Consider the following 26259-nt stretch of genomic DNA (forward strand, 5'->3'; position numbering starts at 1 on the left):
AGCTTCTCTATGGAGTACATTGTACTGCATATCGCATTGTCTAGCACATTTTGGCCAATCAGCATCACGGGATTGAATCCGGCTTCCTTAGTTCTTGACATTTGCCGCGACTCTCTCTCTCTCTCTTACATACACTTAAATATGGATTATAGACTCCATATGAACTACGAACAATTATTGATGCGACTATCAATTTGGATTTGAGTGGCAAGGCGCGTCCGTCACCCCGCCAATCTCCAGCTTCCCCACAGTTCCAACTCCGGATTTGCCCCAGTGAAACACGGACCTACGGAGGAACCTATGTAGAAGGTTGAAAACTACTTCGTCGGGCCTAACATCGCTTTCGCTATAGTAGCTATTCAGGTAGGACTTGGGAAAGGAAGATATTCTTTATATACCAAGAGAGGCCAATAGCGAATATTGAGAAGAGGATAGATCATTGATGATTCGATATCCGTCGATATCCGAGGAGCTAAAACTTTACGGTTTCCTACTTCTGTTCAAAAAATTTTAACCCATAGTCCTGAATGTCTTACATTGTTCATATCGCAATTTCACTCACGAAGATCAACTGCACTACATGATCCAACCAATCAGGAGACCATCTAAATTTATGCGTTTAGTTACATTAGAGAACCATTGAGTGTCTTTATCGATCATATTGCCCAGTACTGCAATCACTGAAAATCCATCATCGCAATACAATCACCCTGGGGTTGCCCACCCCCCAAATTAATGCCATAAGGAAATCTAACTAATAATTTGCCTGAAAATATCTGATAATCTCCCCCCCTCTCTCTCTTCAAAAAGCCAGAGTTCGCCTTTTCACTCTATCTTTCTCTATGAGCCACGCGTAAATCAATGGCGAGGCTCAAAGAGGTAATCTCGATCAACGGAAACAAGCTTCGCCACGATATCCTGTCTCCAAACTTTGACGAGACTGATAACATAGGCAGTCAAGGAGCCGCTTTTTTCCACAATGGGAAAAGATACATGGAATCGAGTTTGATGGTGCATGGCATGTGGCGTGATTGTGAAAGTTCCCGATTGTATGCGTTCAATAATAAGATCCATCAATTCCTTATCTGTGTTATGCTGGTCATTGTTGCGAATTCTGACTGACATCCATTGCAGGTCTTTGACAGAGCTATGGTCCTCAAAAATGGGAACGCCGTTCTCCATGAATATGGTTCGGGTGGAAGCCCGAGACTTGTAGAAAACCATTTCAGTATTTATATTGCGCTAGGCTCTCAGCTTGGATGTTCAAGGAAGAAAATTCAAGTTTCCTGTGATATTGCTAGAGTTGTGATGTAGGACTGTGACTTCTATGCTATTGAGTGGATGCATAGGATTTTGGCTTCCAGGCTGATTAAGTACTAGCCTGTCAGATCAAGTCATGGGTCTTTCAAATAAAGCGTTGTATATATCATAAGGATATCTCATTGATGCATGGTTACAATGAATTCTTTGAGTCTTTGGGGCTCAACGCCTCGAAAGTCAAATTGACGACACCTAACAAAGGATTAATAGCTCATGACTTGAATCAATCTCAGTGCAATGAGCCAAAGATCACCTAAGTGGCCGATTTCATGCAAAGATCTTCTCTCAGCAAGGCGATTAAATGGAAATATTTATCTTGAGTTCCGTGCCGGTACATTCGCTGCTTTAGCCTCTCTGTTTCAGTGAATGGGAAGCAAAAGAAAAGAAAACCCCGATGCCACCAAGAAATTCCAAGAACTATGCTTTGAACCTCATCGATAAAGGCAAGGGTGTACTATGATAATAATATGATCAACTAGAGTTGTTACAAACTGGCAGTGATGCCCTAAAATAGGACAATGTGCTTTTTCTGGAATGCCGCAGACTTATGACAGGACTAGAACCAAAAGAAATTCTGTCCTTGATGACTTTGCTCTTTGTATCTACATAGCACAATAGCATAAATATAAAAGCAACATCCTGCACAAACATGACTGTCGCGCTTTATGTGAGTTCCGTGAGCCTACCTTCATTATTGTGTGTGAACAAGCCCCGGCTAGTCGCTGCTCTTTAACATGGATATATATAGTTTGATCATCGTTTTAAGTACATGACCCAGCGATCTTTTGCAAGCCATTGGTAGGACAAAGCCTTCATATACGGGGATTCTTTCCGCAAGACCACACCGACTTTCTTTCCTTCCTCTGGCTTTTTCGTAAACCCAATCTAAGCATAACCTTCAAGTTAAACGATGAGGCTTCTTTGCTCAATATCAGCTTATACAATGTGATATCGCGATAAGCGTGTGACAGCATGAATCTACGTCAATACCATATTTCGATGAAGATTAGACGAAGGATCCCACGAGAAATCCTTGAAAAGGATCTGTACCCCAATATATTGATAAAGAAGATGGTGCAGAGAATGAAGGGAGAGTCGTAATTTGATCCAGATTGTAATTGATAGTAAGAAACACGTTCTCATCTGAAAGCCAGTTTGTCTTTACTAGAGACCTCCTGCATTACAGCGATTGACTTTTGAACAGCGGGTCACTTACGGTGTTTATCCGTTTATTCGAGTTTTGAACTCAGTAAACAAGTCCTAATAGCCACTATACATAGCTTATCACCTAACGCCGGAGCCAACTACCAAAAAAAGAATAGTGGATAATGCGAAGCGCTATGACGCGGCTTTGTCGTCGCTGCAGCCCTAAATGCGTGGCATATGAACCTTGCAACCTGCAGTCAAATTTGCGATCTGATAAATTTTCTCCAAGCCGCATATCCTTCAAAACTTCACTCCTGGTACAGGAACTCGTCCAAAATGCGACCTGTGTCGCTCCTCCCGGCGTTCCTGAGCCTATCGAGCGCCCTCGTCACTGCTCCACTCCCGATCAACAGTACAGCGCCGATCAAAAATGCAAACCACATTTTCAATGCCATCCAAGACTCCATGCGCCAATGGGGCTCTTCCCTCCACCACAACGGTGTGTCATTCTTCCTCGCCCGCGTTCCCGCTGGCACCGAGTTCTACCACGGAACTTCCGAGGCCAACCCAATAAACGGCACCCAATGGTTGGCTTTCGAGCCTGAACATGCTATGGTCTTCGCACGTCCACACCGTGGACCTCCACCCCCGCACGATGATGATACCGAGGAACACGGCCATGGGGAGCTGCGCAAGCGCGAGCATGGCGAGAACGAGAAATTTCCCGGCCCACCACACGGTCCGCCGACGGAGGCCTCGGAGGATGCTACTGGGTACTTACACACTTATGCTGCTGCTAAGGATCTTCGTCTTCTGTATCTTGATGGTATGTCTGCTGCGAAGACAGCAAAGGGTACACTTGATTCGCAGGATATTGTTTTGTTCAACGGGTCCATTGAGGATCCCCCCGTGGCGGTCGCCAAGAGACTGAGCGGGCTAGATTTGCTTGTGAGCTCGCCGAGAATGAATGGGAAGGTCGCATTGATGGTGTGCTCCGCATGGAGGCTGGCTTCGAAATCATTCTCTGTCAGTTCGAGCGCGATCTGACTCCTGTTCGGATCACGCAAGTTAAACAGGATACCATGCGGGGTGGACCTCATGATGGACCTGGACCCAAGGATGACCGTAAGCATGGTAGGAAGGGTGGATCTGGACCTAAAGATAACCGCAAGCATGGCGAGCATGGTGATTCCCGCAAGCAGGATGGGGGAAAACACCATGATGGCCGTGGTCCTCATGAGGACGACAAGAAGCACCGCGAAAGTCAAGGTCCGCGTGAGACTGCCCTTGAAGAGCTTCTTAGGTCCCGCAATGATAAAATGCGTTACGACGCTCGCCACCCTCGCCTGGGTATCAATGGCGAGTACCGTGATGGCCATGGTCCACACAGCCAAGATGATGGCAAACCGCACGGCCCTGGTGGCCCAGGTGGCCCAGGCGGACCGGGACATGGACCTGACTCATCAAGATGGATGCGGGCTGTGACTGCTCGCTACAACGGCATCGGTGGCAACAGAGTATCTCTCAACTTCGATCACTTCGTGACAGCCTTCTCGCACGACGGTGACCTCTTCCAAGATGGCACACGTCACCCTCGCCTAGCGAACCTTTCTGACGAGCAGCTCGCCGCTATTCGCGATGAAGTGACTGACATGATCAAGTTCTACCACCCAGCCGAAGTCTGCGAGGATTGGCAAGCGATTTCCGATATGATCATTACCCGGTACAGCAATGAGCTGTCGTATCTTGCTTCCGGCAAGGTTGAGTCAATGGAGCGCCTGCAAGACGAGATCGAGCGTTTGATGTCTCCGTTCATTGATTTCGGCAACCGCGATTCTGATGTTGAGATTGAGCGCTGCACGACGCAGTTCTTGCCGGCGCAGGCTTTGGAGGGTGGCACGCTTGCCGCTGGCGCTGTTTACGGGGTTGCGCAGAAGATTTGCTCGAGCTTGGTTGAGGCTCAGGGTCTGGGCGGTTTGAAATCTGCGGTGCAGGTTATTCGCGATCTTGTGGTTTACCTTGATTGGACTACGTGGAAGCAGTGCAAGGGCTGTGAGGCGAATGAGATTTGTGTGGTACCTATTTGGCCTATGGGAACTGTCGAGGATTATGAGAACCCGAAGTGTAGGGATGCTTCTGATCCTTACCCACAGGGTGGGGAGAGCTACTGGGGTGGTATGCACCCTTAAGTGGGTCATCAGGTTACAAGATTGATGCTTTGATTTTATTAGTTCTTCTTTTTGCCGGGAAGGGGTTTTGTTTGGACATAATAATCGATTTTATTTAACACTTATCGAGCATTTATCAAAGGTGGAGGGTATATACAGTATACAGCAGAGAATCATATTCTCGAGAATTGTACAAGGGAGACCATTGTGTTCGTCGATATGCATGCGATATTATAAACAAAAACGAGGTCATGGTCCCTCGGCCAAAAGGGAATGGGCAATGGTGGATGGTAGAAGAAAAAGTTGGATCCTATCAAGGTTACTGGGAGAGAGCGGCGTCAACGGTGCTGACGACGGTGCCCACGGCCATGCCGAGGCTGCCGAGACCAAAAGTAGAGAGGAGGCTCTGGAAAGCGGAGTCGACCTTGATAAGCAGGACGGAGGCCTGGTTCTCGGCCTGGACGGCAATGAAGCTAGCGCCGGGGATCTGGGGCATCTGGGACTGGAGGCCGGAGACGGAGGGGGCCATTGCAACGACGTTGCCGATAGGACCCTCGACGGTGGAGAGGTCGAGACCGCCAACAAGACCGAGGAGAGTAGGCTCGAGCTGGACAATCATGTTCTTACCGCCAGCGAGGCCGTTCAAGTCAGTGATGGTGAGGACGTTGGAGAGAGGGCCATCACGCTTGATGTTGCCGGCAAGAGACTCCACGGAGCTCAGGGCAGAGGAGAGAGGATCCTCGCGCTTGATGTTGCCAGTGAGAGACTCAACTGAGCCGAGAGCGGAAGAGACAATGTCCTGGCGCTTGATGTTTCCAGTCACGGACTCAAGGCCGCCAACAATAGAGCCAAGAAGGCTGCCAACCTCGCCGAGACCAAGGCTGTCGAGGAGATCGACAACGCTCTGGGTCAGCTCGATCAGGGCAGCGTTACCATTCTCTAGAATTGCGGTGACCTGGGTGAGACCGGAGCCATTGCTGCTGTCCAACTGGTCCACAGACTGAGCAGTCTGAATGACCTGGCCAATGGGCTGCTCGAGAACGCTGAGAGGCAGCTTGCTGACGAGGCTCTGGAGCTCGGACTCAGCCACCATCTTGACGTTGGAGGTTCCGGCCTGGTTGAGCACGTTCAGGACTTGGCCAGCGCCGAAGCTCTTGGTCATGCTGGTGACAGCACTGGTGGGGATTGCCCCGACAGAGGAAGAGGAAGAAGCTGCAGCCCCAGAGCAGGTGGGGATCAGGGAGGCAATAGGCAGGGGAAAGCCTGAAGGGATGGTGCCGGAGGGCAGGCAGGCGGGGATGCCAGAGGGCAGCGAGCCAGTTACTCCGGACAAGACGTTAGTGGGCAGGGCCACAGCAGTCGAGGCCAGGAGGGCGGCGGAAAAGGCGAATGACTTCATCTTGTCTAAGGAGTGACTTCAGTTAAAAACTGGTAATAATGAATGGACGGTATTCACCGAAAGTAAGGAATGACTTGGTAAGGAATGACAAGAAGAAGTATCTTGAAGATCACATATCACGGACGGGCGTCTCCTATAAATACAACCGTTGTCGAGGGATCAGCCTGGACCCGTACCTAGACCTCAGTCTCCTGAGCCCAAACTAGCAGGAGATATCACAAATTAGTCCAGCAGGGCCCTGCTTCGACTAGCCTCCGAAAGAAATAAGCTTCTTCCTGAGTGGCTGACCATGCCGCCGCCACATTGCAATTGGGTCCGGCAAAGAAGTTTTAGCTCCGCTTTAAGCTTCGTGAGAAGCCAATCCTCATCAGCCATTCCGCAGATCAGTCAAAAGCCGGGGTTCAATTTCCACTCCCCAAGCCGAGATAACGGTCCAAGCCAAGACAACGACGTTGACTGCAATGCACCAGCCCACAGAATGGAGAATTTCGCTTGTTAGAACGCCAGGCGTCATACAGAGAAAGTGTTTTACCACATGGTTCCCAGTATTCAAAGTTGCGATATAGCTTCCAGGGGCTTGATTCCAAGATCTTAGGGGCTTCATACTTCCCGTAGGCAACAAAGGTGAGGGATCGACACGACGGGAAACAACCTTACCCCTTTAAAGTGCCAATGAGCACGAGTCTCCTGAGCTGAGACCGCTCAAAATTTACAACTCATTGGCCCGAAATGACGGTTTCCAACTGAACTCCACACCGCAAAAACAGACACTGTCGATTGCAATTTCTGACATTCGGTTTTGCGCATTTACAACTAGAATATGAGGACCTGTGGGATTGACGCCGAAAATGACCGCTTGTGAGGCCAGAAACGGCTGCCTTTCCACTCGTAACTTTGGACGTCCAGCCGCCCCTTGACCGCCCACTGTCCTGTAACACCACTAACTATTCTGCACCCGCCTAGCACTTTTAGTCATCCTCCGGTCCTGATGTTGACGCTCGACTTACATAGTTGTTCCCCTCGTTTCTACTGGCGACCAAAACGACGCCAAAAATGGCTCCCCTTTAGCTAAATCTAACTCCCCTCCCTTTTCGCCTAGTCCATTCAAGCGCCTATAAGATGCTTCGCCTTCCCTCCTTCCGGTGTCCTTATACCTCCTATTCTCTTATCCTCGTTACCTACGCCTTAAGCTGACCTTAGCGTTATCGTTTCTTATAATATAAATTTTCTACCTTAGTCTTTATATCTGGCCTCCTTTATAGCACTTACGCCTATATATGGCTTCCTCTAAACTTGTAAAATATAGGGGGTTCTAGGTTTTACAGAATAGGGCCTGTCAACTAGGTAAGATGAAGATGTCTCAGGAACAGATGAATGGTATGAATAGTACAGAGACTGATTCTTGGGGAACTCCCAGGTTCCCCAAAGTGGGCTATTTAACATGAACAGGAGCGGGACAGAGTGGCGGTCAATTTACGCTGTATGATCGACAGTGATACGCTGGCAATAATCTGACTCAATGACAGGACTCTGAAGGTTCAGGATTCACTCCGTTACATAGACTAATACTTCGGTCTAGATCTATTTGGCGCACTACCTAGCATCGTTCCTCGATACCCTCGAAAGGCCTCAATCCCGTAGTAACGCCTATTAGGCAACGGTACGGTTGAGAGACAGATCGTTAATATTAGGAGTCTACAGGAAATCAGAGAAGTATGTTCCGATTCTATCTAAAATAGATGTGACCAGTTAGCTATGCGTAACTAATTCACTTAGGTGCGAAGCGTTTTATATAGTGTAACTTTTTCTCGAACTCCGGCGGGACTATCAGCACTTTCCCTCTTTACTCCTAGTACCGGGGCTAACGTATCATAATATGGAAATGAAGAAACTAAGGTTGTAAAATATCGCATTCACCATGGTGTTTTGGGGTGTCCCACTCGCTTGTGAAATACGTTATCTGAAAAGTTAACAGAGATTAGTCTACGAAGGTGTACAGCCCTCTTTTGTTAGAAAAACCATTTCTGCTGAATACCCGTAATTAATGTATCGTCAACCCAACACAGGCTCAACTGTCTCCCTCCCATGTGATAGGTCAAACCCCCCTCCTCTTCATCGCTGCCTTAAAGCTCTTCACAAACTCCGGAATATGTTCTGGATTCAACATACGCGCATGAATCCCCGGACACTCATGGAACTCAACATCAGTCCTGCCAAATTCCCTCCACGCGCCCAACTTATTCTCCACCCAGTCGCGGCGATCCAGGGCCGCATACCCCGGCGGATCCGCAATGAACACATCGAGATGGTCCACGCTCCCCACTGGCTCATAGTTCTCGCCATGCATTCGGAAGTTCTCACCAATATCGCTGATCTTGCCTAGGATCTCGGTCGAGAGCGCCAGTGCATGCGCACGGTCCTGGTTCCCAATAGCCAGGACATAGCTGAGGGTTTCATCTCGGGATAGAGGCTTCCCCTCTTTCTCACGGGAAAGAAAATAAGCTTTCGCAGAGTCCATGAGCTCGTCGCCGATGAGTTCTAGGAAGAACGAGATGTGCAGGACAACGTCCTGCCAGTTCTGGCCGGACACGTATTTCCGGATATGTGGTGGGTAGTCGATGGATGCGAGGAAGCGGACCTCCTGCCCCTGGGACTCGAGCAGCTTACCAACTTCGAAGGCGAGTGTTGAGCCGAGCGAGTACCCTGCTATGGCGTAGGGCCCGTGGGGCTGGACCTTGCGGATGTGCGAGCTGTATGTTTCGACTGTGGATTGCATGGTGGGAAAGAGCGGCTCGTTGGCGTTGTATCCGCGGGTGCGGATGGCGTAGACTGGGCGGTTGGGGAATTGGGCGGCTAGAGCGATGAAGACAAGGATGTCGCCACTGCCGGGGTGGATGAGGAAAAGGGGGGTTTGCGTGCCGTGGACTTGAAGGGGAACGATGGGGTTATAGACTGGGGGTAGAGCGTAGAGGTTGTCGACTGCAGAGGCGATTTCACCCACTGTTGGTCTGGTGGTTGGTTAGTATACAAACACTCATACTAATGTGGAAAGAGTAGATAAGGTTACTGTGTCATGAGGACGGACATGGGAATGTCCACGGCAATCCTGGTCTTGAGTGATATCAGGTCAAATGAGGAGATACCCAGCTCGAAGACTGACGAGTCGGCACTGATATTCTCCATAGGGATCTGTAGTATCTCGCTCAAGACGGCCTGAATCTTACGCTCTGTCTCTGTAGAGCACTGCTTCCAGGTTGACTGCCGATACTCGTTGAGCGCAGCCAACTGGCGCTCTTCTATGGCGGCGTAGACGCCACTGACAAACGCAGTGCGGACTTTCGTGCGCGAGACCTTGCCCAGCAACGACTTCTCCAGCATCTCTGCCGGCAGCGGGATAATATGGCCTGGCTTTTGCGCCGTGACAAGCGCAACGACCTTGGCGACTGCGGCGTCGGTCTCGAACCGCACGGCGGCCTCGTCCTCGCCGAACGTGGGGACATATACAACAGCTACACCCTCTGTCGGGGAACCAGGGTAGCGATACGGAAAGACGACAGTGCACGAGGGCGTCACGCCGGGGATTCCCTCCTCTTCAATGGCCGTCTCGATCTCGGCCGCGCTCCAGTTGACCCCATTGATAATGATGATGTCCTTGATCCGACCGGCGAGGTTGAGGCTGCCCGATTCGTCTAGCCAGGCCAGATCCCCTGTAATGAACCATCCATCCTCCGTGAAGGCCTGTGCAGTCGCGACCGGGTCATTGTAGTATCCGGTGAAGACGACGGGGCCCTTGAGCTGTAGCTCGCCGCTCTCTCCGCACGCCGCATGCTGATTGTTCTTGCCTATCACCCGCATCTGCGCACCGGGGATGCAAGTCCCCAGCCTCGCAAACTCCAGGCCCCGCTTGACGTCTGCAGATGGGAATCCACCAGTGTAGTGGATCACCCCTGCACATGTCTCCGTCATGCCGAATCCAGGGCTGATGACCTCCAGATTGCTGGGGATACGGCATCTCTGCTGGAGCTGGCGAGTTAGGGCCTCGCACGTCGCGACAACATTGGCTTCCCCGCCAGAATTGATTCTTCTCAGCGCAGACAAATCCGCCGTTACCTTGGGATTTGCTGCAAGAGCATCACGTAACTTGGCGAGGAAGAAGTTAGGCGCGAATGTCGATGTGACGAGGTGAGTCTCGAGCAGCTCAATGAACAGGAGGGGATTATGTGATAGTTTGCTTGCAGGGACATGCACCTGTTCGCTCCCCAGGCTGACCGCAAGCAAGTGCACCTCCGTCATGCTTGCGACATGGTCCAAACCAACCCAATTCAGAAACACATCGCCCGGTCGACTCCCATAATGAGACGCCTTCCCCCGCAGCGCGGCCAGAATCTGCCCATGGCGGAGCGGGACTGCCTTTACGTTCCCCGTGCTACCGGATGTCAGCATCAACAAGGCCGTCTGCTCGGGGTTCTTGAGCGGGCCGGGCAAGTTCATGGCAGGGTTTGTTGTCCTTCTGTCACCCAGCGACTCAACAGAGTGTAGATCAAGCCCTTCCACATCGCGGAACTCCGACAGCAGTCGCTCGCTGGTTAGAATTATGGGCTTGTCCAGCAAAGCCTGGAGATGCAGGATGTGTTTCTTGCGCTTGCCTTCGTCGTAGACGAACGGGGTGGACATGCATGGGATGAGACCGGCCAGGGTCACAGCCCAGAACCATAGGACGGCTTCACACTGGGTGTCAAAGTGCAGGAGCACAATGGACGAGCCCGAGGCTGAGGCTGAGGCTGAGGCCGAGAAATCACGGAGGAGGTGAGCTTTCTCCGTCGTGTCTTGCTGGAAATCAGCGTACAAGGTGTACATGGGTTGCGAAGAAGACGTTTCGTAGAATGTCAGGCCACTTTGGCAGCGGGATGCATTCTCAAGAAGCTGGCTGATATTCTTGACGGCAAGGACCGTGTCGTTTTGACCAGTGCATGTCATGGCTGAGCTGTTGTAGTTCAAGGCACGAGGATTGTGTGGACTGGGTTAAGTATGCAACAGGAAGGATGCCTAATTTTGGGCAACAAAATTTGGGACTGAACGACTTTATTAATAGATTGGTCATAGTTCACATGCTGTGTTCACCAGCTGCAGCTGCCTCGCGTCCCCAACCTCCTTGAGCCAACGATTTTTCGGTGAGGTTTCACCTACCCTCCTTCGTATCTTTTACTTTGAGTTACATCTTTCCTACCCTCTCCAACCGAATCCTAAGCCGCTAGGTATCGTGAAGCATACCCGAAGACCGGTATTCCCTTCTGCCCAGTCCAATGCCCGTGGACAAAGAACATTTACTGGTCTCATCAGCACCACAAGCTGCCCGCTCACGCCTACCCCCATTACCCCGCTATACGCCGGACTTGATCACATCAAGACGCGAAGAAACGATTCAGCAAGAGAGATATGAGGTCGTCGTTGTTGGAGTACGTACAGCACACACATATCGAGGCCTACCCCTGTTGCTGGCGTAGCTAGCTGACTGACTGACTCTATTTTAATCTAACCAGGCTGGCCCTGCAGGCATCCTACTCACCTGTCTCCTAGCCCGGTACGGACTAAGGGACGAGAATTCATTGCTATGCATCGACCTGAAGAGCGGGACCCTTGGGTCGGGACACGCGGATGCGCTGCAGCCGCGGACATTGGAGGTATTGAAGTCGATGGGTCTGGCGGATGCGATTATCAATGAGGTGAGTTGGCTTAAAACTCTAAGCTAACCGTAGATTATGGTATGGTGTGGTATGGTATTGTCAAACTAACGGGAAAACAGGGGTTTCAGTGCTGGGAACGCAGTGCGTGGGATCCCTCGCCCGGGAACGAGGAAAAGATCGAACAGGGCTATGTTAAACCGGTATTGGATTCCACCGCTGGGTACCGGTACCCGTTTGTGTTGTTGATGCACCAGGGAAGGACGGAGCAAATGCTTGAGGCGGACTTGCTGCGGTATTCAAAACACGGGGTTCAGAGGGAGACAAAACTGATCGATGTGGGCATTGACGAGCACGGTGATAAGGAATTTCCGGTTAAATGTGTGATTGAGACGGCAGACGATGAGCAGGGCGGAACTCAGACCCGTACTGTGCGGTGCAAACACGTCGTCGGTGCGGATGGGGCCCACTCCACCGTGCGGCGATGTATGCAGCTCGATCTAGTCGGGGACTCGCTAGGGTATATGTGGGGTGTTGTCGACCTTGTCTTGGACACGGATTTCCCTGATATCCGGAGATTCTCTTCAGTGCGCTCGGCGGGGGGTTCGGTTCTTGTTATACCGCGGGAGCAGATACCTGCAACAGGGGAGTATCTGAGCCGACTTTACATCCAGATCCCTGGGGAGGTGGCCTTAGATATGAGCGTGGAGGAAGCCAGAGCGAAGCGCAGTGAGATCACGTTGGAAAGCTTGCTTGAGACTGCTGGCCGGGTCTTCAGGCCGTTTAGTATAAAGCAGAAACAGGGCACCGCGGTAGAGTGGTGGGCTATTTATCACATCGGGCAGAGGATGACCAAGGATTTTATCGTTAGGGATTCAACTGGTCTCCCTCGCGTTTTTCTGGTGGGAGATGGTGAGCATCCCTAATGTCCATTTTCTGCAAATAAAGAGAGAAAAGGGCGAAAGCTGACAGGATACATAGCTTGTCATACGCACAGCCCCAAGGCCGGACAGGGCATGAACGTCTCTATGATGGACTCGTACAACCTGGCCTGGAAGCTCGCATACTCCATCCACGGTTTAACACCGACGCCTCTCTTAGAGACGTACGAAACCGAGCGGCGGGCAGTTGCGCGGCAGCTTCTCGACGCTGATAAGGTTTTCAGCACGGCGATTTCGCAGCCAATTGCAAGCACACAGGAATCTGGCGATGTTCAAGGGTCGCTTTCCAAGCAACTGGATGGGATACTCAGCGCTCTAGCGGGATTCATCAGCGGATGTGGCATTCAGTACCCGGAAAATGCGCTCGTCGAGCTCCCTGCTATTCATGGTACCGATACTGATCCTCTGTGCGGCATTCTCCACCCAGGAACCAGAGTTGCAAACGTGAAGCTGAAGAGATACGTCGATGGGGCGCCGCGGGATCTACAAGATAGTCGGTCAAGCCCATTCCCATACCCACACCTTCATCCAGATAAAGTCAACGACACATTGAAGCTAACACTTCCAGCACAGGCTTCCCCAGCACCGGTCGCTTCCGTATCTTAGTTCTAACCTCGACCGACTTCCTGGCCCCCCTCGGCATTTCATCCAGCACCCTGAATACAATCGGAGGGACACTTATTCCCTCTTTTCCGCCTTCACTTATAGAACAGGTCATCCTCTATCCCGGCCTCTGCGTCTGCCGACATTTCCGCTGGGAAGATCTCCCGAGAACTGTGAAGGTGTACTCAGAGATGCGATTATTCGACGGCTCCGGCTCGGATCTGGCTCAGGGTGAAGATGCATACACTCGCTTCGGTGTCGCTCCGGACAGGGGGGCTATGGCGGTGGTGCGACCTGATGGGTATGTTGGGATCGTGGCAGAATTGGGGGATGTGGCGAGAGTAGAGTCCTACCTGGCGCGGTTTGTGAAAAGGTAGGCGTGGGTTTGTTCAGAGGGTTCAGATGAGCAGAGCAAGAACAGTGGCAAGTTTGACATTTCATGGGCCTATCAATGACTGCAGTAAAGTCCCGTGCTTTGCTCTATACGCTCGTTGACATGAGCATGCCATTGGCAAAACTTTCTAATGAAGGCCGTCGTTATAGAGAAGCTGTCGTGGAATCTGGCTCGTTGGATAGCTTCCGTCTTTTTACTTTTGGCTCGTTCTCAGTCGTAGGAAACCTAGAATTAGTCCCTGGACAGCATTCCCTTACTAGGAAGCACTTTATGGGTAACAAGGTCCTGGGGAAGTTGAGTTAGGGGGCCAACATGCTGAGCAGTGGGCCCTCATTATGCACCAAACAATACAAACATGCCTACTTATCGCAGCTGCATAAGTAATACATTTTTCTCCGGATTTTTGGGGTATTCAAATTAGCGTCTAAGCTGTACGTGAAGCTGTACATGAACCATCTTCTTATAAGCTTGAAATCTAATTCGCAGGATATAAGATATGTTGAATTCCACCGAGTTTCTACATCCTGGAGAAGCATAATCCCCTTCCCTGAAGGTTGAAGTCTGATAAATGAATCTCGGCGCTGAGGACTGGCGCGGATGTATACAGCAAGTGCTCATATTCTTTTCAAAGTATGCGAGATATCCCGGTTTTTTGTATTCGCCCTTGCGAGAGTGACTTGTTGCTCAGTTCATTTGGTCTCTATGGTCTCATTCTGAGAGACTGCTTTGAGACGGTCAAGTAGCTGGTTCAAACTCAATTAGTTCACATGCGCAAGACAGGGGATGCGGATGATGTTGATATCCCGTGCATGAGATAAAGATTGTTGTAACAAAGATTGCTGTAGTGTATCAACCAGTCTTGTTATTCGACGCAACATTAGTGGTCAATCCAAATATCCGGTTCTCAATTTCATGCTGAGTAACCGTCTGTATGACAGTTGTACTCAGATTCACACCGAAGTGTGTTCCACGAAGGGGTTTGAAAACGAGTAGCACCTCGCGGTAGACCCAGTCAGCATCAATAAAATAGCCAGTAATGGCCATTAATGCCTGCCCAAATGGAGATGTCCAACAATCCAATCCAATTGAGATCCTTGCATGCTCCGGTAGCATTTTGAGTATATTATTTTGCCGCTCTTTGACACGAAGAGATAGCCGACGTTGAATTGTAGTAGTGTATGGTATATCCGAAGGGCTTGGGGCTAATTGTGATTGCGAAATCAAGAGACGAAAGGATTGGGTTTCGACAAGTCGGAATGGGAGTCGGTTGATAGTAATGAATTGTAGGAGTTGATCGTTCCAGTCCTCTTGCGAGAAAGATGCTTCCGCTTTGGTATAACCCTATATTGATATTGATCTCAGTAAGTAGTATGAAAGAAGGATAGGACTATATTTACCGATTGAATAAATCCTCCTAGAAGGCTTTAGCAAGATCTCGAAATCTCAACGGCATGGGGTTGGTTTGAATACTATGACCATTTAAAAGTATTACAGACTGTAATACAATTCTGATACCTAAGACTGTCTTGTACTAACCGAATTTATCGCTATATAGGCTTGGGGCCGCTAAGAATCTAGACACTGGAATGGCCTGCTAAGGTTTGTAGTCTGTGCCGTTAGACATACATTCCGTTAATAGTGCCTTACCTACTAAACTCCTTGGAAAACTTTTAGTTAGATTCCTCTACTAATTCTATATATATATAGTTAAACTATGCTATATCTGCCATAGCGAGAGCGTATGTAACTGCTACGATATTTTTAATCTAATTAATAGCAGTTAGTAAGTAATATATACTCAATATTTTATAACTCGTCTCTCTTCTATCAAGAGCTAAAGATCCTAATCGCTAGATGTCATCCTCCTCGACTACGGTAGGACCTTAGATTGTTCGGGCTTTAAATAAACATGTTGTCTAAAGGCCTATACGGAACTCTCTCGTTAGACCTTTATACTCGATAGTTAAATAAAAATTTATTAAACTAGATACCCCCTCACCGCAGAAATGGCAGTGGGGCTGATTATGTCCGACGTTGCATCGGATAAAAGCCGCGCGAAGCTTATTCAAACTTTCAATAGTCACAGACATTAAATGGATTAGGCATCGACACGCGAGATGAATATTCCAAGTAAGATGAATTCATTCTCTGTACAGTTCTACAAGGATCTATAATACATCGCATGATATGGTTCAGGATAGCCCTGGTTCACTCATGTTTCTGCAATTTCATAAATTGGGGAAAGTCCAGTGATGAAAAGGTTCGCAGGGAGCATTTGCATTGGCGGCTTATTGAGTAGTGAGCATCATTTCAGTGTGCCTATTTCTTAGCAGCGAAGAATCTTGGCTGCTGCAGCCTCGGCAACCACCATGATGGTAGCCTGGATGTTACCAGTGGGGAGGTCAGGGTGGATACTGCCATCAACAATGAACTAGAAGATTTGTAATTAGTATTTACTTTCGAACAGCATGTTCGGAAAGACTTACCAGGTTGTCCACTCCGTAAACCTTGGTGTTGGTGTCAACAACGGAAGTACCGTTGTCGCGGCCATCATCGGTACCCATTTTGGCAGTGCTGGTGTAGTGCATACCAGGGCTCTGAGACTTGAGGATAGCCGAGACATTAGGGTAGGTCTCAAGCTCGAACCCAGTAGATGGAGCAGTGATCTGGCTGACCATCCTCTGGATGAAAGAGCGGGCAACCTTGCGGTCAGAAGCGGTCTGGAGGTAGGGCGACTGCTCAATGATAGTCTTTCCAGTGGAGTCGAGGCCAAGGACACCGGACGAGGTAAGACCGTGTGTCAGGTAGGTGCTGATGGTGACGACGCCCTCAGCGGTGGGTGCACAGGAACCCTGGAAGTACTGGGTGTGGCCGTCGACTTCCTGGGAATCGAAGAAGATCATGCGGTGCTTACCCTGGGTCAGGACACCGCTGTGCTTGCGGTACAGAGAGATGTCAGCGGTGTCTGTTCCGTCGAGAACACCGTCGTAGTCGACCAGACCGAACGAGGTGTTGGTGTTGAAGACGATGGAGAAAATGGGGTGGTCCTTGAGGCCGACGCCGACGGGAAGATCGATCCAGTCAGCCTGGGGAGGAACAGTAACACCGCTCTTCTTAGCGATTTCAATCTGAGCCTTGTGGCCGATGCCAGAGTTCCACAGGACACGGGGAGTAGAAAGGGCACCGGCGGCCAGCACCACGCGACCCTGGTTAGCAAGGGTAATGATCTCGGAGTTGCCAGCGGCGTTTTGAATCTCGACGCCGGTGACCTCGCTACCGGACCGGATCAGGCGGATGACCTTTGTGCCAAGCGCGAGCTGGAAGTTGTGGCGCTTGACAGCGTCGGGGAGGTAGGTGCGGACGGGACCGGCGCGCATCTGGTCCTTGAGGTTCCAAGCAGGGTGGCTGTAGACATGGTGCTTCTCGTTGGGCTGGGCGATCATATCAACGGACTTCCAGCCAAGACCGCCAAGGAACCTAGATAGCACGTTGTAGAGAGCCTGGTCGTAGCGCTTGCCATCGGCGGAAGGCTGAATGGTTCCGGGGTTGCGCTTGTAGAGTCTGTCAGCAGCAGGCTCGACATTTTTCCACTTCCAACCCTTGGGCCACTTGTCGTTGAAGTCGCGGGCAGGTGGGTGGACGAAGACCATGTAGTTAACGGTCACACCACCGCCGAGGACACAGGCAGCATATCCCTCGGTGTCGGAGCAAATGTACTGGTTCCACACATCGAGGTTACCAATGTCGGCGGATAGTCCGGGGAGATCGATGGGAGTCAAAGAGTGGTTCCACTCAAGAGTCTCATTGGCGCCGGTGGCAACGGTAGGGCCGACACCTCGCTCGAGGAGCAGAACTCTCTTTCCTGCCTCAGCGAATTTCTCAGCGCTGATGATACCGGCGGGACCACCACCGACGACGATGTAGTCATAAGTGTTGTTCTGGAAAACAGAAGCCGAAGCAAGTCCGCTAAAAACGGACAGCGCAGCTGCTAAAGGACCTGCCTGGAAGATTCTCATGATGGTGATAAAGGTATGAGATCTTAATGTAGGATGCCGATCAACAAATCTCTTCAGGAAAGGGGTCACCCGACCTTTTTAACTGTTTCATGACGTCTAGGCCGTACATCCGTCGAGTGGAAACTCATCTGCCAATTGTTCCACACTCGGCACGGGACATGCATGGCATAACGTGGTTCGGCAGGGAATTCATTTCGTCAAATTACAACCGATTAGGTATAGCGCCATCAGATAAGAAGAGCAGAGTTTTTCCTGTTCCTGACTAGTCTCAATTGATCAACAGTTGCGGTAGACATTTCTGCATCTCAGGTCACTCCATCTATTCTTTCATCCATTTGAATTGTTCATAATAATATTCTATACATTTACTGTCATACAAAAACAGCTTTTGAAACTACTACGGGCAGGTTAGTACTGAACGCAAAACGGATAAATTGCCAATGTTTTGAAGGTCTCGGCGTACCCAACCAAATATGCCTCCACCTGAAAAATCGGGGCAATGGTCCGAAAGTCTCGACCAGAACGGCTTTAGTCTCACCTTATTCTCCGGCAAAGCGCTTTCCCACAGTCCCTGATGCCACTGACGTAGCGCCAATCAACCTAAACCTTACCACGTTTCTAGAATTTCATCTATCTCACGGATGAGGCGCCCAGGATCGTATCAGATTCTCTGTCTCGCTCAGCCACAATCCATATTCTGCTCCTGGGCAGTGAACTGAAACCTTGGAAATATTTGCCCAGGGTGGATATCAAACACTTATTACCAAGCATGAAATAAGCAGAACGACACCCGAGGATCCACCTCAGGTAATCATGCATAATCGCATTGTCATTTCAGATCTCTGGAAGCAGAAAAGCGAGTGAGTGCACAGTAAGGGTGCTCGGCATCCTCGGCAATCATCAGAGTGTTACAAATCCTTTCAGCCTCAAATTGAGGATCATTCTTTACTTTCAAAAGCGATGAATTCCGCTTCTGCACTGGTCGGGATTATTCCGCTGTGTGACATTTGACCCACATGCTAAAAGTCTAACATGAGCAGCATACGATGACCCGCTTGGGGTTTTAAAGTGGCTCAAACACTAGCTCATGACTCTCGGGCGTCACGACGAAATTGTCTCTTTGGAAGCCCATGTCCCATGGCCGGACTTCTGTCGAGATGCGATACTTAGACACGACCTCAAAGAGAACAGTTTTCATGGGCAGGCTCGCGAAGTGTTGACCAAGCCATATCCGTACACCCGCGCCATATCCCACGAGGCTGTATCGACAGTCAGTCTTTGAGACTCTGGCATACCGGTTGGGTTAAAAGTCGTATCCCTCAACTTTGCGCCCGCCATCGATGGATAGAGACCAGATCGGCGAATGGATGTTGGTACATTTGAAATCCGTCGTCACATCCGTGTTAGCAGGCACGAGAAAGCCCCCACCCTCAACAGGCTTAGAGTTCACTGGTCTGCCGCCTCGGAATCACGGAGATAGATTCTGTGCAGAAAACTCCAGCCACCTATCTGAGCTGCTATCTGCAGATCATGATCACTTATCCATGGCGTTTTTCGCTGCCCACAAGACATATTCTCTCCCTCTGGAGGGTCTCAAAACAGAGAAGGAAATATTCCAATCCCTGGTAGACCAGCATCCCCAGGATCAAGACGCTGCAGTTTTCCTAGATATGTGGGAGAAACCTTCTTCGAAAGTTAATGCGCTAGGTGTAGGTAGAGGATGCATTGGGATTATAGGATGGCAGCACATATTTGCCGAGACAAGATACGGGCTGGCTAAACTGCTGGATAAACGCAACGTTGCTACATGAGAATTTAATGATCTTACCAGCTAAATGATGTCAATATACCTACTAACTTTCAACCAAATTCTAAAATTATCCAATTGCGTCTCAAAAATCAAAGGAAAAACGAGATCATTGTTGTGACACAATGAACTTCCATCCGCTCAAGGGCAGATGGAGGAATTGAATCTATTGATTGAGGGTTTGACTGGGCGATCATTCATTCGAAATACTTTCCATGGCTTTCTATACCAAGATATCGAGCAACTTCAATCAGACCTGAGCCTCCAACTCCGACCCAATGATCGACAAACCCCTCTTCTCTGGCTCGTGCAACATCTTTACTATCCCAAGCTTCTTCCAAGTCTCTCTCGAGATAGATTGTCTGAAATCCACATTTTTTGGCGGCATACAAGTCCTCAAGATGGGCTGCAACAAAACAACATTGGGAATTCATGAGACCAAATCTGCCCGCAGCACCATTATAGGCCTCTGGTGACGGCTTGTAAGCACCGAGATGCTCTGCGCTGGTGATGTGCTTAAAGGGTAAAGAATTGTGCTCTTTTAGGTCTTCAAGAAGCGTTACATTTCCATTGGATAATGTAGAGGTCAAAAATTTAGTGTTTAACAAAGAAAGACCTGGCACGCTGTCAGAGTATGAGTCCAGTCGATGCCAAGCGAGTGTCAAATTGTTGAGATCGTCCTCGTTGAATAAACCTCGGAGAAGCCGTTTGGTGAGAATACTTTCCAACGAAATGCGGTTGTGCTCATCCACTGAGACGAAGGGCTTAGATGTATCGTAGTTGTTTCCGAAGTTCATATAGGAGCCATGCCACTCCTCAGAAATTTCTTGCCAGCTCGAAAGGGACATATCAGAGATACGTGCTCGCATATCGGTACTCAGATCTCGAGCTTGATTTTGCAGAGCTTGTTGTGCTTTGGCATTCAGTTCCTTGGCGATGCAATGTCTCCATTCCACAATTGTTCCCAAAACATCGAAAAATATGATTGAAGGGAAACCATCCTGTGACATGTTTGTTGATGTTTCTTTGGGAGATACCAAAGAGTGAGTTTTTTGTGTAAACTGTAGAATATACCTGAAAGTGTACCAAATTCCTCGTTAGTGATAGCAACACCATGGCCCCAAAAGAGGACTTAGAGGAAAAACAGATGACTTACTGTCGGGAACTGGTGTAACCGTTGAAATGATGCTATCAGGGTGAGATTAGGTCTTTTTGAACGTCGACCCTTCACCTCAACCTCGGGATTTGCTTGCTTATGGTCGCATGTGATTGGCAATTGCAAAACCTCAACAAGGGCTTCGGGTGTTGCGGGTTAAGAAATTTACATATATGTAAGGCGCTAAAGCTATTCAATTTCAAATAAGTTGGATCGAGTAATTGGACCTTTGCGTCAGAGTTAATGGATCGCAAATCGAAGACAAAAGTCGTTCCAAGGCTTGCATTTCGCTCTATAGATTTTTGCTTATTCGTTCCTTCGAAGCACATGCAAACATCATCAATTGTGTGACATGTGGTTGCCTTTAGTAAGCAGAAATGGCAGATATCACGGACAGAATTTAATAGATGCAAGACACAGGAGTCAGTTGCAGGTATCGAGAGACCATCCCTAGTCAGGGTCCTAGGTCCTATGTGCTGTGCTGTATGTTTCTTACTTGAGATAAGCTTGAACATAAAGCAATATGGAGGATTACAGTACACATTATCTTCCAAAAGAGGTTAATTGGATTGACCTTAAATCTTCTGTACTCTGGCAACTTATCTTCAAGCAACTTGATAGTTGTCGTTAGCTACCAAGTATAGAACAGGAAGTATGATGTGCATTGGTCGCAAGGGAAACAAGCATAGTGGGGCTGCACCCGTTGTGCGGAGATTCCAACCTCCCAGCCTCCAACATCCAACCACGATATTGTACAATGTCGACCACATCCCGCTTGGTGCCAGCGTCTTCACGGACACTTCTTCTTACTTTAGACGCGTTCGGTACGCTCTTCCATCCGCGCCTCCCCGTCCCTGAACAGTATGCCGCGACCGCCCACCAATTCGGACTATCACCCACCGCCATCACCCCGAACAAACTCAAAACTGCGTTCAAGGACACATTTCGCGAGCAATCGCGTCGATATCCAAATTACGGCCGCGCAGACGTTCTTCGGGGGCAATATGGGGGTCCGAGGCAGTGGTGGGAGGAAGTCATCCGGGGTAGTTTCACCCGTGTTTTAGCTGCAGATAACCCAACGCCGCTTGGAGAACCGCAGCAGTACGAAGGACAAATGCACAATAATATTGACCTCCCGGCTGGTGTGGTGGAAGCTTTACTCGACCGGTTTGCGAACTCGGATGGATATGCGTTTTATGACGATGTGGTGCCTTTCTTCCAGCGAATGCGAAAGCTCAAAGCCGCTGGAAAGTGGTCATATGATCGTATTATTGTTGGTGTTGTCTCCAACTCTGATGATCGTGTTCCGGCGGTGCTGAGATCATTGGGACTGGAGGTCGGTGATGTGCGCGCGGACCAGGATCGATCGAGTATGGAGCTCCCCGGTTTCGAGCATCGCGCAGGCACAGACAAGGCCCACGAGAAAAGCTTCGTGGAGCTTTCGGATCAAAATCTCAACATTGATATTGATATGGTAATTACGAGCTATGAAGCTGGCGAAGAGAAACCTCATCGCTTGATGTTTGACGTGGCCAAGCGACAGGCTTTACTAGTTTCCCGTCCCTGGATAACTAGATCGACCAAATTCTCCGCTATACATGTTGGAGATGATCTCCAAAAGGATTGTCGTGCCGCAAGAGCTGCTGGCTGGCAGACTTATTTTATGCCTCGAGATCAGTTCGTGTATTACGAGGACGACGTGAAGGAAATAGGTGGTCTCCTCGATCTGATGGACAAGCTTGAGCTTGCGCCATGAAACTCCTGCCTTCAAACAACAAGTGAACGCGCTCGACAGAACCCAACACTCAATGGTACGGATCAAACTACCGCTCTACCACCTTGTTACCATCGAGGACAGATGATCACATGCCCCGAAGTTGCACAATGGCATTGGGAGTCAGTTACTACTTCAGTCTCCGTGTTTCAAGCTACTTGGATCCACCCAACTTATAGACCCTACATTTCCTCTGCCAGGTACAACCAGAACTCCATTGGTATCTACTAAAACTCGTGGATGTTTCCAGCTGTACTGTTCGTCATGTTCATGCATTCTGTGCGCAAGCTAGAAGCCATGCAGTTCTGAGCACATCCTCATCATCATCCACTACTTTTTCTTGTCTGAACAGGCAGGAGTCTCGGGCGACAAAACGAATTTGTGTCGGGGTCAGTCTCGATGCTATAATTGTTATAGCATTGCTTGATCTGTTGTACATATCTTGGTGTTGCTTTAAGCACCAAGATACATCATGAAACACACAGTAAGCTAACTCAATCGGAGGAACACCTACACTGGTAATAGATAGAACCTAAATAAAGCTTGTACAGAAGGCAGATGGAAATTTTCTTTGTGGCAAGAAGGGGTTTGACACATCCTGTCAAAGCAATCGGGACAGCTTTGCTTTCTATAATTGATTTGACTCCTAACTGTTCCTTTCTTGGTAATCTTTTCTGTAACCTATTGCACTGGACCAGTTCGAGGCATTTTGCAAGCCAAATTGTTTTACAATGCGCCGATCTTTTGCTCCAAGCGAATATCGTCCCCAACTTTTGCGTCGGATGTATATATGAGCCAATCATCAGCTTCGCACCCCGCATAATCCAAGGAACTTTCGCGTGGAACGGACTACGCACCGAACGTAATACTCAACCCTTCTAACAACATTCATCTTGACGCATTCAAGCATTGAAATTGCTTACTTGAATATTATCATTGTGTACTCCAAAATTAACAAAGCACCATACGAGTTCATCAACAATGCAAGTCGTTCGAAAGCCTCAGGGGTCTGTGGTCATTATCGGAGCTGGTACACAGGGAAGAAGACTGGCCTACATGGTATGATAAACCTCAAAGTCATGTCAAGTTCTTTCTCTTCCAACACTAACCACTGAGTTCATGAAGTGGTCAAGCAAAGGTGGCACTGTCGCTCTAGTCGATCTTCAGGAGCAACAGCTCCGAGACGGATTGCAATACGTGCAACAATTGCGGGAGGAAGCAAAAGACCATGATGGAGATTGGGGAGCAGTTGAAGTATCACAACCTGCTGCATTGGAATCTACGCTGAAAGACGCGTGGCTTGTTGTCGAGGTAGGACCCTTACTTGACTAGAAGATACTCAATTAACATGGTCTAAACAGTGTGTGCCTGAGAATTTGAAGTTGAAGCAAAAGGTTATCACTCAGCTTGATGACCTGGCTCCTGAAAGAACCATCATTGCGTCAAACTCTAGTAGTTATGGAATATTTGAAATCCTCGAGGGATTAAACTTGAAGAACAACAAGAGGGTTATGAGCGCACACTGCTGTGGGTACCTATTGCCATGGAATATCGACTAATCGCTGACACGATGTCTCAGATTGGCCACCAGAAACTTCAGGTAGTTCCAATGAACCCATTCTGTTAAACATCTTTCAATCACTGACATGCACAGCCATCGAAATCATGGGTCACAAGGATAGCGATCCGAAACTCATTGACCTTGTCCTAGAACAATGCAAAGAACATGGATTCTCGCCTTTCCATGTCAGGCAACCCTCTATCGGCTACATATACAACAGGTATCCCATCTGTCTTCCTTAGTAAGCAATCCTTAGGCTCATTCGTTATGTATAGGATTTGGGCCGCTATCAAGCGCGAAACCCTTTTAACCCTATCCGAGGGCGTTGCGACACCCAAAGAAATTGATGCAATCTTCAAGGACGTTTTGAAAACACCCAAGGGCCCATGTGAGCAGATGGATGTGGTGGGTCTGGATGTTGTTCTGGACATTGAGAATCACTATGCGGAATCGCGAAATGGAATTCCCACAGAGCCGAGAGATTATCTTCAAAATATGATTCAAGGGGGACATCTTGGTGTGAAAAATGGCCAAGGGTTTTATGACTACGATCAAGAAAGGTAACTTCGAAGCGTTGGCTGGGGTATGACACATTTCCTGTTTAAGCCGCATGGCTGCGTGCTAGTTATAGAGTGCTCTAGATAGACGAACTTCCACCAATGACGCCCCCGATAGATTGAGTGGATAGCCAGCGTGTCTTGTATGTAACAATGGCGCGCTTGTTGCTAGTGCTTACTTATTCGGAATGAAGACATTTTCTCCATTGCAAAGGCTCGTTTCAATTTCCAGCTTTGTAATTTTGCGACACTGGGCATTCATGGATCAAGGGGAGGAAGGCTCACCAACCCACACTTGTAATTTTTGACATTGTGACATTCATGCGCCTGCAAGAGTACCACGCTGCTAGTGCATACGCATTAGGACTAAAGACTGTGCTAGCTCCGCGCCCAATATGCAAACCAGCTTTTTTCTGGAAATTTATATCCAATCATAATTTTAAAGTCAAGGAGCGTTAATCATAAATGGGTAAACGCCAACATGTTTTTGACACTTCCCCACTTGTAACGGTGAAGATTTAAATATTTACCTGCGCGTTTATCTGCTGCTTTCTTTATATTTCATTCAGTCTCACAATGTCGCCTTGTAAGGGCGTCACATCGCAAACATTCTATCAAGGTTCAAGTCCGAATGAGACATGCCTGCCAAAAGATAGCGTGCACATTTTGGAACATTCTGGACGTATGCAGTGTGCATCAAAAGCAGTTTGGGAGGCTGGGAGCTGATATATGTACAGGTTATGACGAACACTATGAGCGACTATCAACGCTAGACGAAGAACTTCACGTACGTGACCAGCGCCCTGTTTTGATGGGTTGTGATATTGATATTGCATTTTAGGATGATATCCGCTTCCCTGAAGCTATAATGTATCAATATATTTTATGCTTCAAAAAGAGCACTAATTTAATAACCAAATCTAGGTTTACCTCTACCGACGCAATCAACACCTGGGTATCCAAGGGACATGAAGATTTTTTCCCTGCGGAACTCAGGCTCATTATGTTGAGAAATTTGAATGGCTCATTCGGCTGTGAATATTATCGAGATAGGGATGGCAAGGTTGTCGCATGCGGTAGGTCAGGCCCCTTCCACACCTACTAGATAGGATGAATATGTGTTTCTGATGGTTAAAAGATTCATGGAGCGTTTTCAAATTAAAGCGCATTTGGAAGAACCCCAATTCCTTTAAAGTATACGATGAGTGGTTGCAACTTTCCATCTTTGTGCGACAGGACTGGATAACTTCGAAACAACTTGTTCTGTTCCTGGACTGTCCAAGATATCTGATTGACCAGCTCCATATATTATTACCCAAGATTCACAAAAGCGACCCATATGCATGGCATGCTCTGTTTGTCAGCGAGATGAGAAAGATATATGATCAGGCCATATGGGATCTTCGCGGCGTGGTGTGGGAGGTTGAAGCTGTATGTGATCAATTATGTATGCATGGAAGATTGATGACAGAGTTGTTAATGTCTTGCAGTATCAAAAGGACCTGGAAGCCTTTCAGCCACAATTCATCTTGCTACATGATCTTGCAAGACACATCAGTCACTCAAAAGAGATTCTCGATGTTGCTTTGGAGACAGTGGACAGTATAATGCACCAATACGTCCTGCTAGATGAACATCATCCTTCTCCGACTTCGAGAACGCAATGGCATTCACGGGATATCGAGCGCCAACTGTACTTTGCGACGAAAAGCCTCCGTGCAACTAAGCTCCGGTGT

The 26259-nt window shown here is 48.8% G+C and overlaps 11 protein-coding genes across 11 annotated transcripts; 5 read left to right on the plus strand and 6 right to left on the minus strand.

Moving 5' to 3' along the window:
* Positions 1–858: 858 nt before the first annotated feature.
* On the minus strand, positions 859–1224 carry N7529_006767 (uncharacterized protein; the record flags this gene model as incomplete). The annotated part of the gene is made up of 1 exon (XM_057242294.1): positions 859–1224. The coding sequence occupies one exon, from the start codon at positions 1222–1224 to the stop codon at positions 859–861; it is 366 nt and encodes a 121-aa protein (XP_057097653.1).
* A 1578-nt stretch (positions 1225–2802) lies between these two features.
* On the plus strand, positions 2803–4655 carry N7529_006768 (uncharacterized protein; the record flags this gene model as incomplete). The annotated part of the gene is made up of 2 exons (XM_057242295.1): positions 2803–3292; positions 3367–4655. 2 exons carry the CDS (start codon positions 2803–2805, stop codon positions 4653–4655), a joined length of 1779 nt encoding a protein of 592 aa, XP_057097654.1.
* A 298-nt stretch (positions 4656–4953) lies between these two features.
* N7529_006769 (uncharacterized protein) lies at positions 4954–6033 on the minus strand (the record flags this gene model as incomplete). Its single annotated transcript, XM_057242296.1, has 1 exon — positions 4954–6033. One exon carries the CDS (start codon positions 6031–6033, stop codon positions 4954–4956), a length of 1080 nt encoding a protein of 359 aa, XP_057097655.1.
* A 2095-nt stretch (positions 6034–8128) lies between these two features.
* Positions 8129–11010, minus strand: N7529_006770 (NRPS-like enzyme; the record flags this gene model as incomplete). Its single annotated transcript, XM_057242297.1, has 2 exons — positions 8129–9041; positions 9101–11010. 2 exons carry the CDS (start codon positions 11008–11010, stop codon positions 8129–8131), a joined length of 2823 nt encoding a protein of 940 aa, XP_057097656.1.
* Positions 11011–11336: 326 nt separating this feature from the next.
* On the plus strand, positions 11337–13635 carry N7529_006771 (uncharacterized protein; the record flags this gene model as incomplete). The annotated part of the gene is made up of 5 exons (XM_057242298.1): positions 11337–11489; positions 11574–11756; positions 11837–12626; positions 12696–13152; positions 13224–13635. The coding sequence occupies 5 exons, from the start codon at positions 11337–11339 to the stop codon at positions 13633–13635; spliced, it is 1995 nt and encodes a 664-aa protein (XP_057097657.1).
* Positions 13636–14501: 866 nt separating this feature from the next.
* On the minus strand, positions 14502–14765 carry N7529_006772 (uncharacterized protein; the record flags this gene model as incomplete). Its single annotated transcript, XM_057242299.1, has 1 exon — positions 14502–14765. The coding sequence occupies one exon, from the start codon at positions 14763–14765 to the stop codon at positions 14502–14504; it is 264 nt and encodes an 87-aa protein (XP_057097658.1).
* A 1213-nt stretch (positions 14766–15978) lies between these two features.
* N7529_006773 (CAZyme family AA3) lies at positions 15979–17668 on the minus strand (the record flags this gene model as incomplete). Its single annotated transcript, XM_057242300.1, has 2 exons — positions 15979–16083; positions 16139–17668. The coding sequence occupies 2 exons, from the start codon at positions 17666–17668 to the stop codon at positions 15979–15981; spliced, it is 1635 nt and encodes a 544-aa protein (XP_057097659.1).
* A 2004-nt stretch (positions 17669–19672) lies between these two features.
* Positions 19673–20485, minus strand: N7529_006774 (uncharacterized protein; the record flags this gene model as incomplete). Its single annotated transcript, XM_057242301.1, has 1 exon — positions 19673–20485. One exon carries the CDS (start codon positions 20483–20485, stop codon positions 19673–19675), a length of 813 nt encoding a protein of 270 aa, XP_057097660.1.
* Positions 20486–21388: 903 nt separating this feature from the next.
* N7529_006775 (uncharacterized protein) lies at positions 21389–22387 on the plus strand (the record flags this gene model as incomplete). The annotated part of the gene is made up of 1 exon (XM_057242302.1): positions 21389–22387. One exon carries the CDS (start codon positions 21389–21391, stop codon positions 22385–22387), a length of 999 nt encoding a protein of 332 aa, XP_057097661.1.
* A 999-nt stretch (positions 22388–23386) lies between these two features.
* On the plus strand, positions 23387–24530 carry N7529_006776 (3-hydroxyacyl-CoA dehydrogenase family protein; the record flags this gene model as incomplete). Its single annotated transcript, XM_057242303.1, has 6 exons — positions 23387–23464; positions 23531–23716; positions 23767–23932; positions 23985–24005; positions 24060–24186; positions 24242–24530. The coding sequence occupies 6 exons, from the start codon at positions 23387–23389 to the stop codon at positions 24528–24530; spliced, it is 867 nt and encodes a 288-aa protein (XP_057097662.1).
* A 732-nt stretch (positions 24531–25262) lies between these two features.
* Positions 25263–26063, plus strand: N7529_006777 (uncharacterized protein; the record flags this gene model as incomplete). The annotated part of the gene is made up of 4 exons (XM_057242304.1): positions 25263–25310; positions 25365–25599; positions 25662–25970; positions 26014–26063. Coding segments are annotated over 4 exons (642 nt in total), but the record flags the coding sequence as incomplete, so codon positions are not given.
* Positions 26064–26259: the final 196 nt, after the last annotated feature.

Source organism: Penicillium soppii (assembly GCF_028829465.1).
Source record: "Penicillium soppii strain IBT 18220 chromosome Unknown utg000005l, whole genome shotgun sequence".
In the NCBI taxonomy this organism is placed as follows: Eukaryota; Fungi; Ascomycota; class Eurotiomycetes; order Eurotiales; family Aspergillaceae; genus Penicillium; species Penicillium soppii.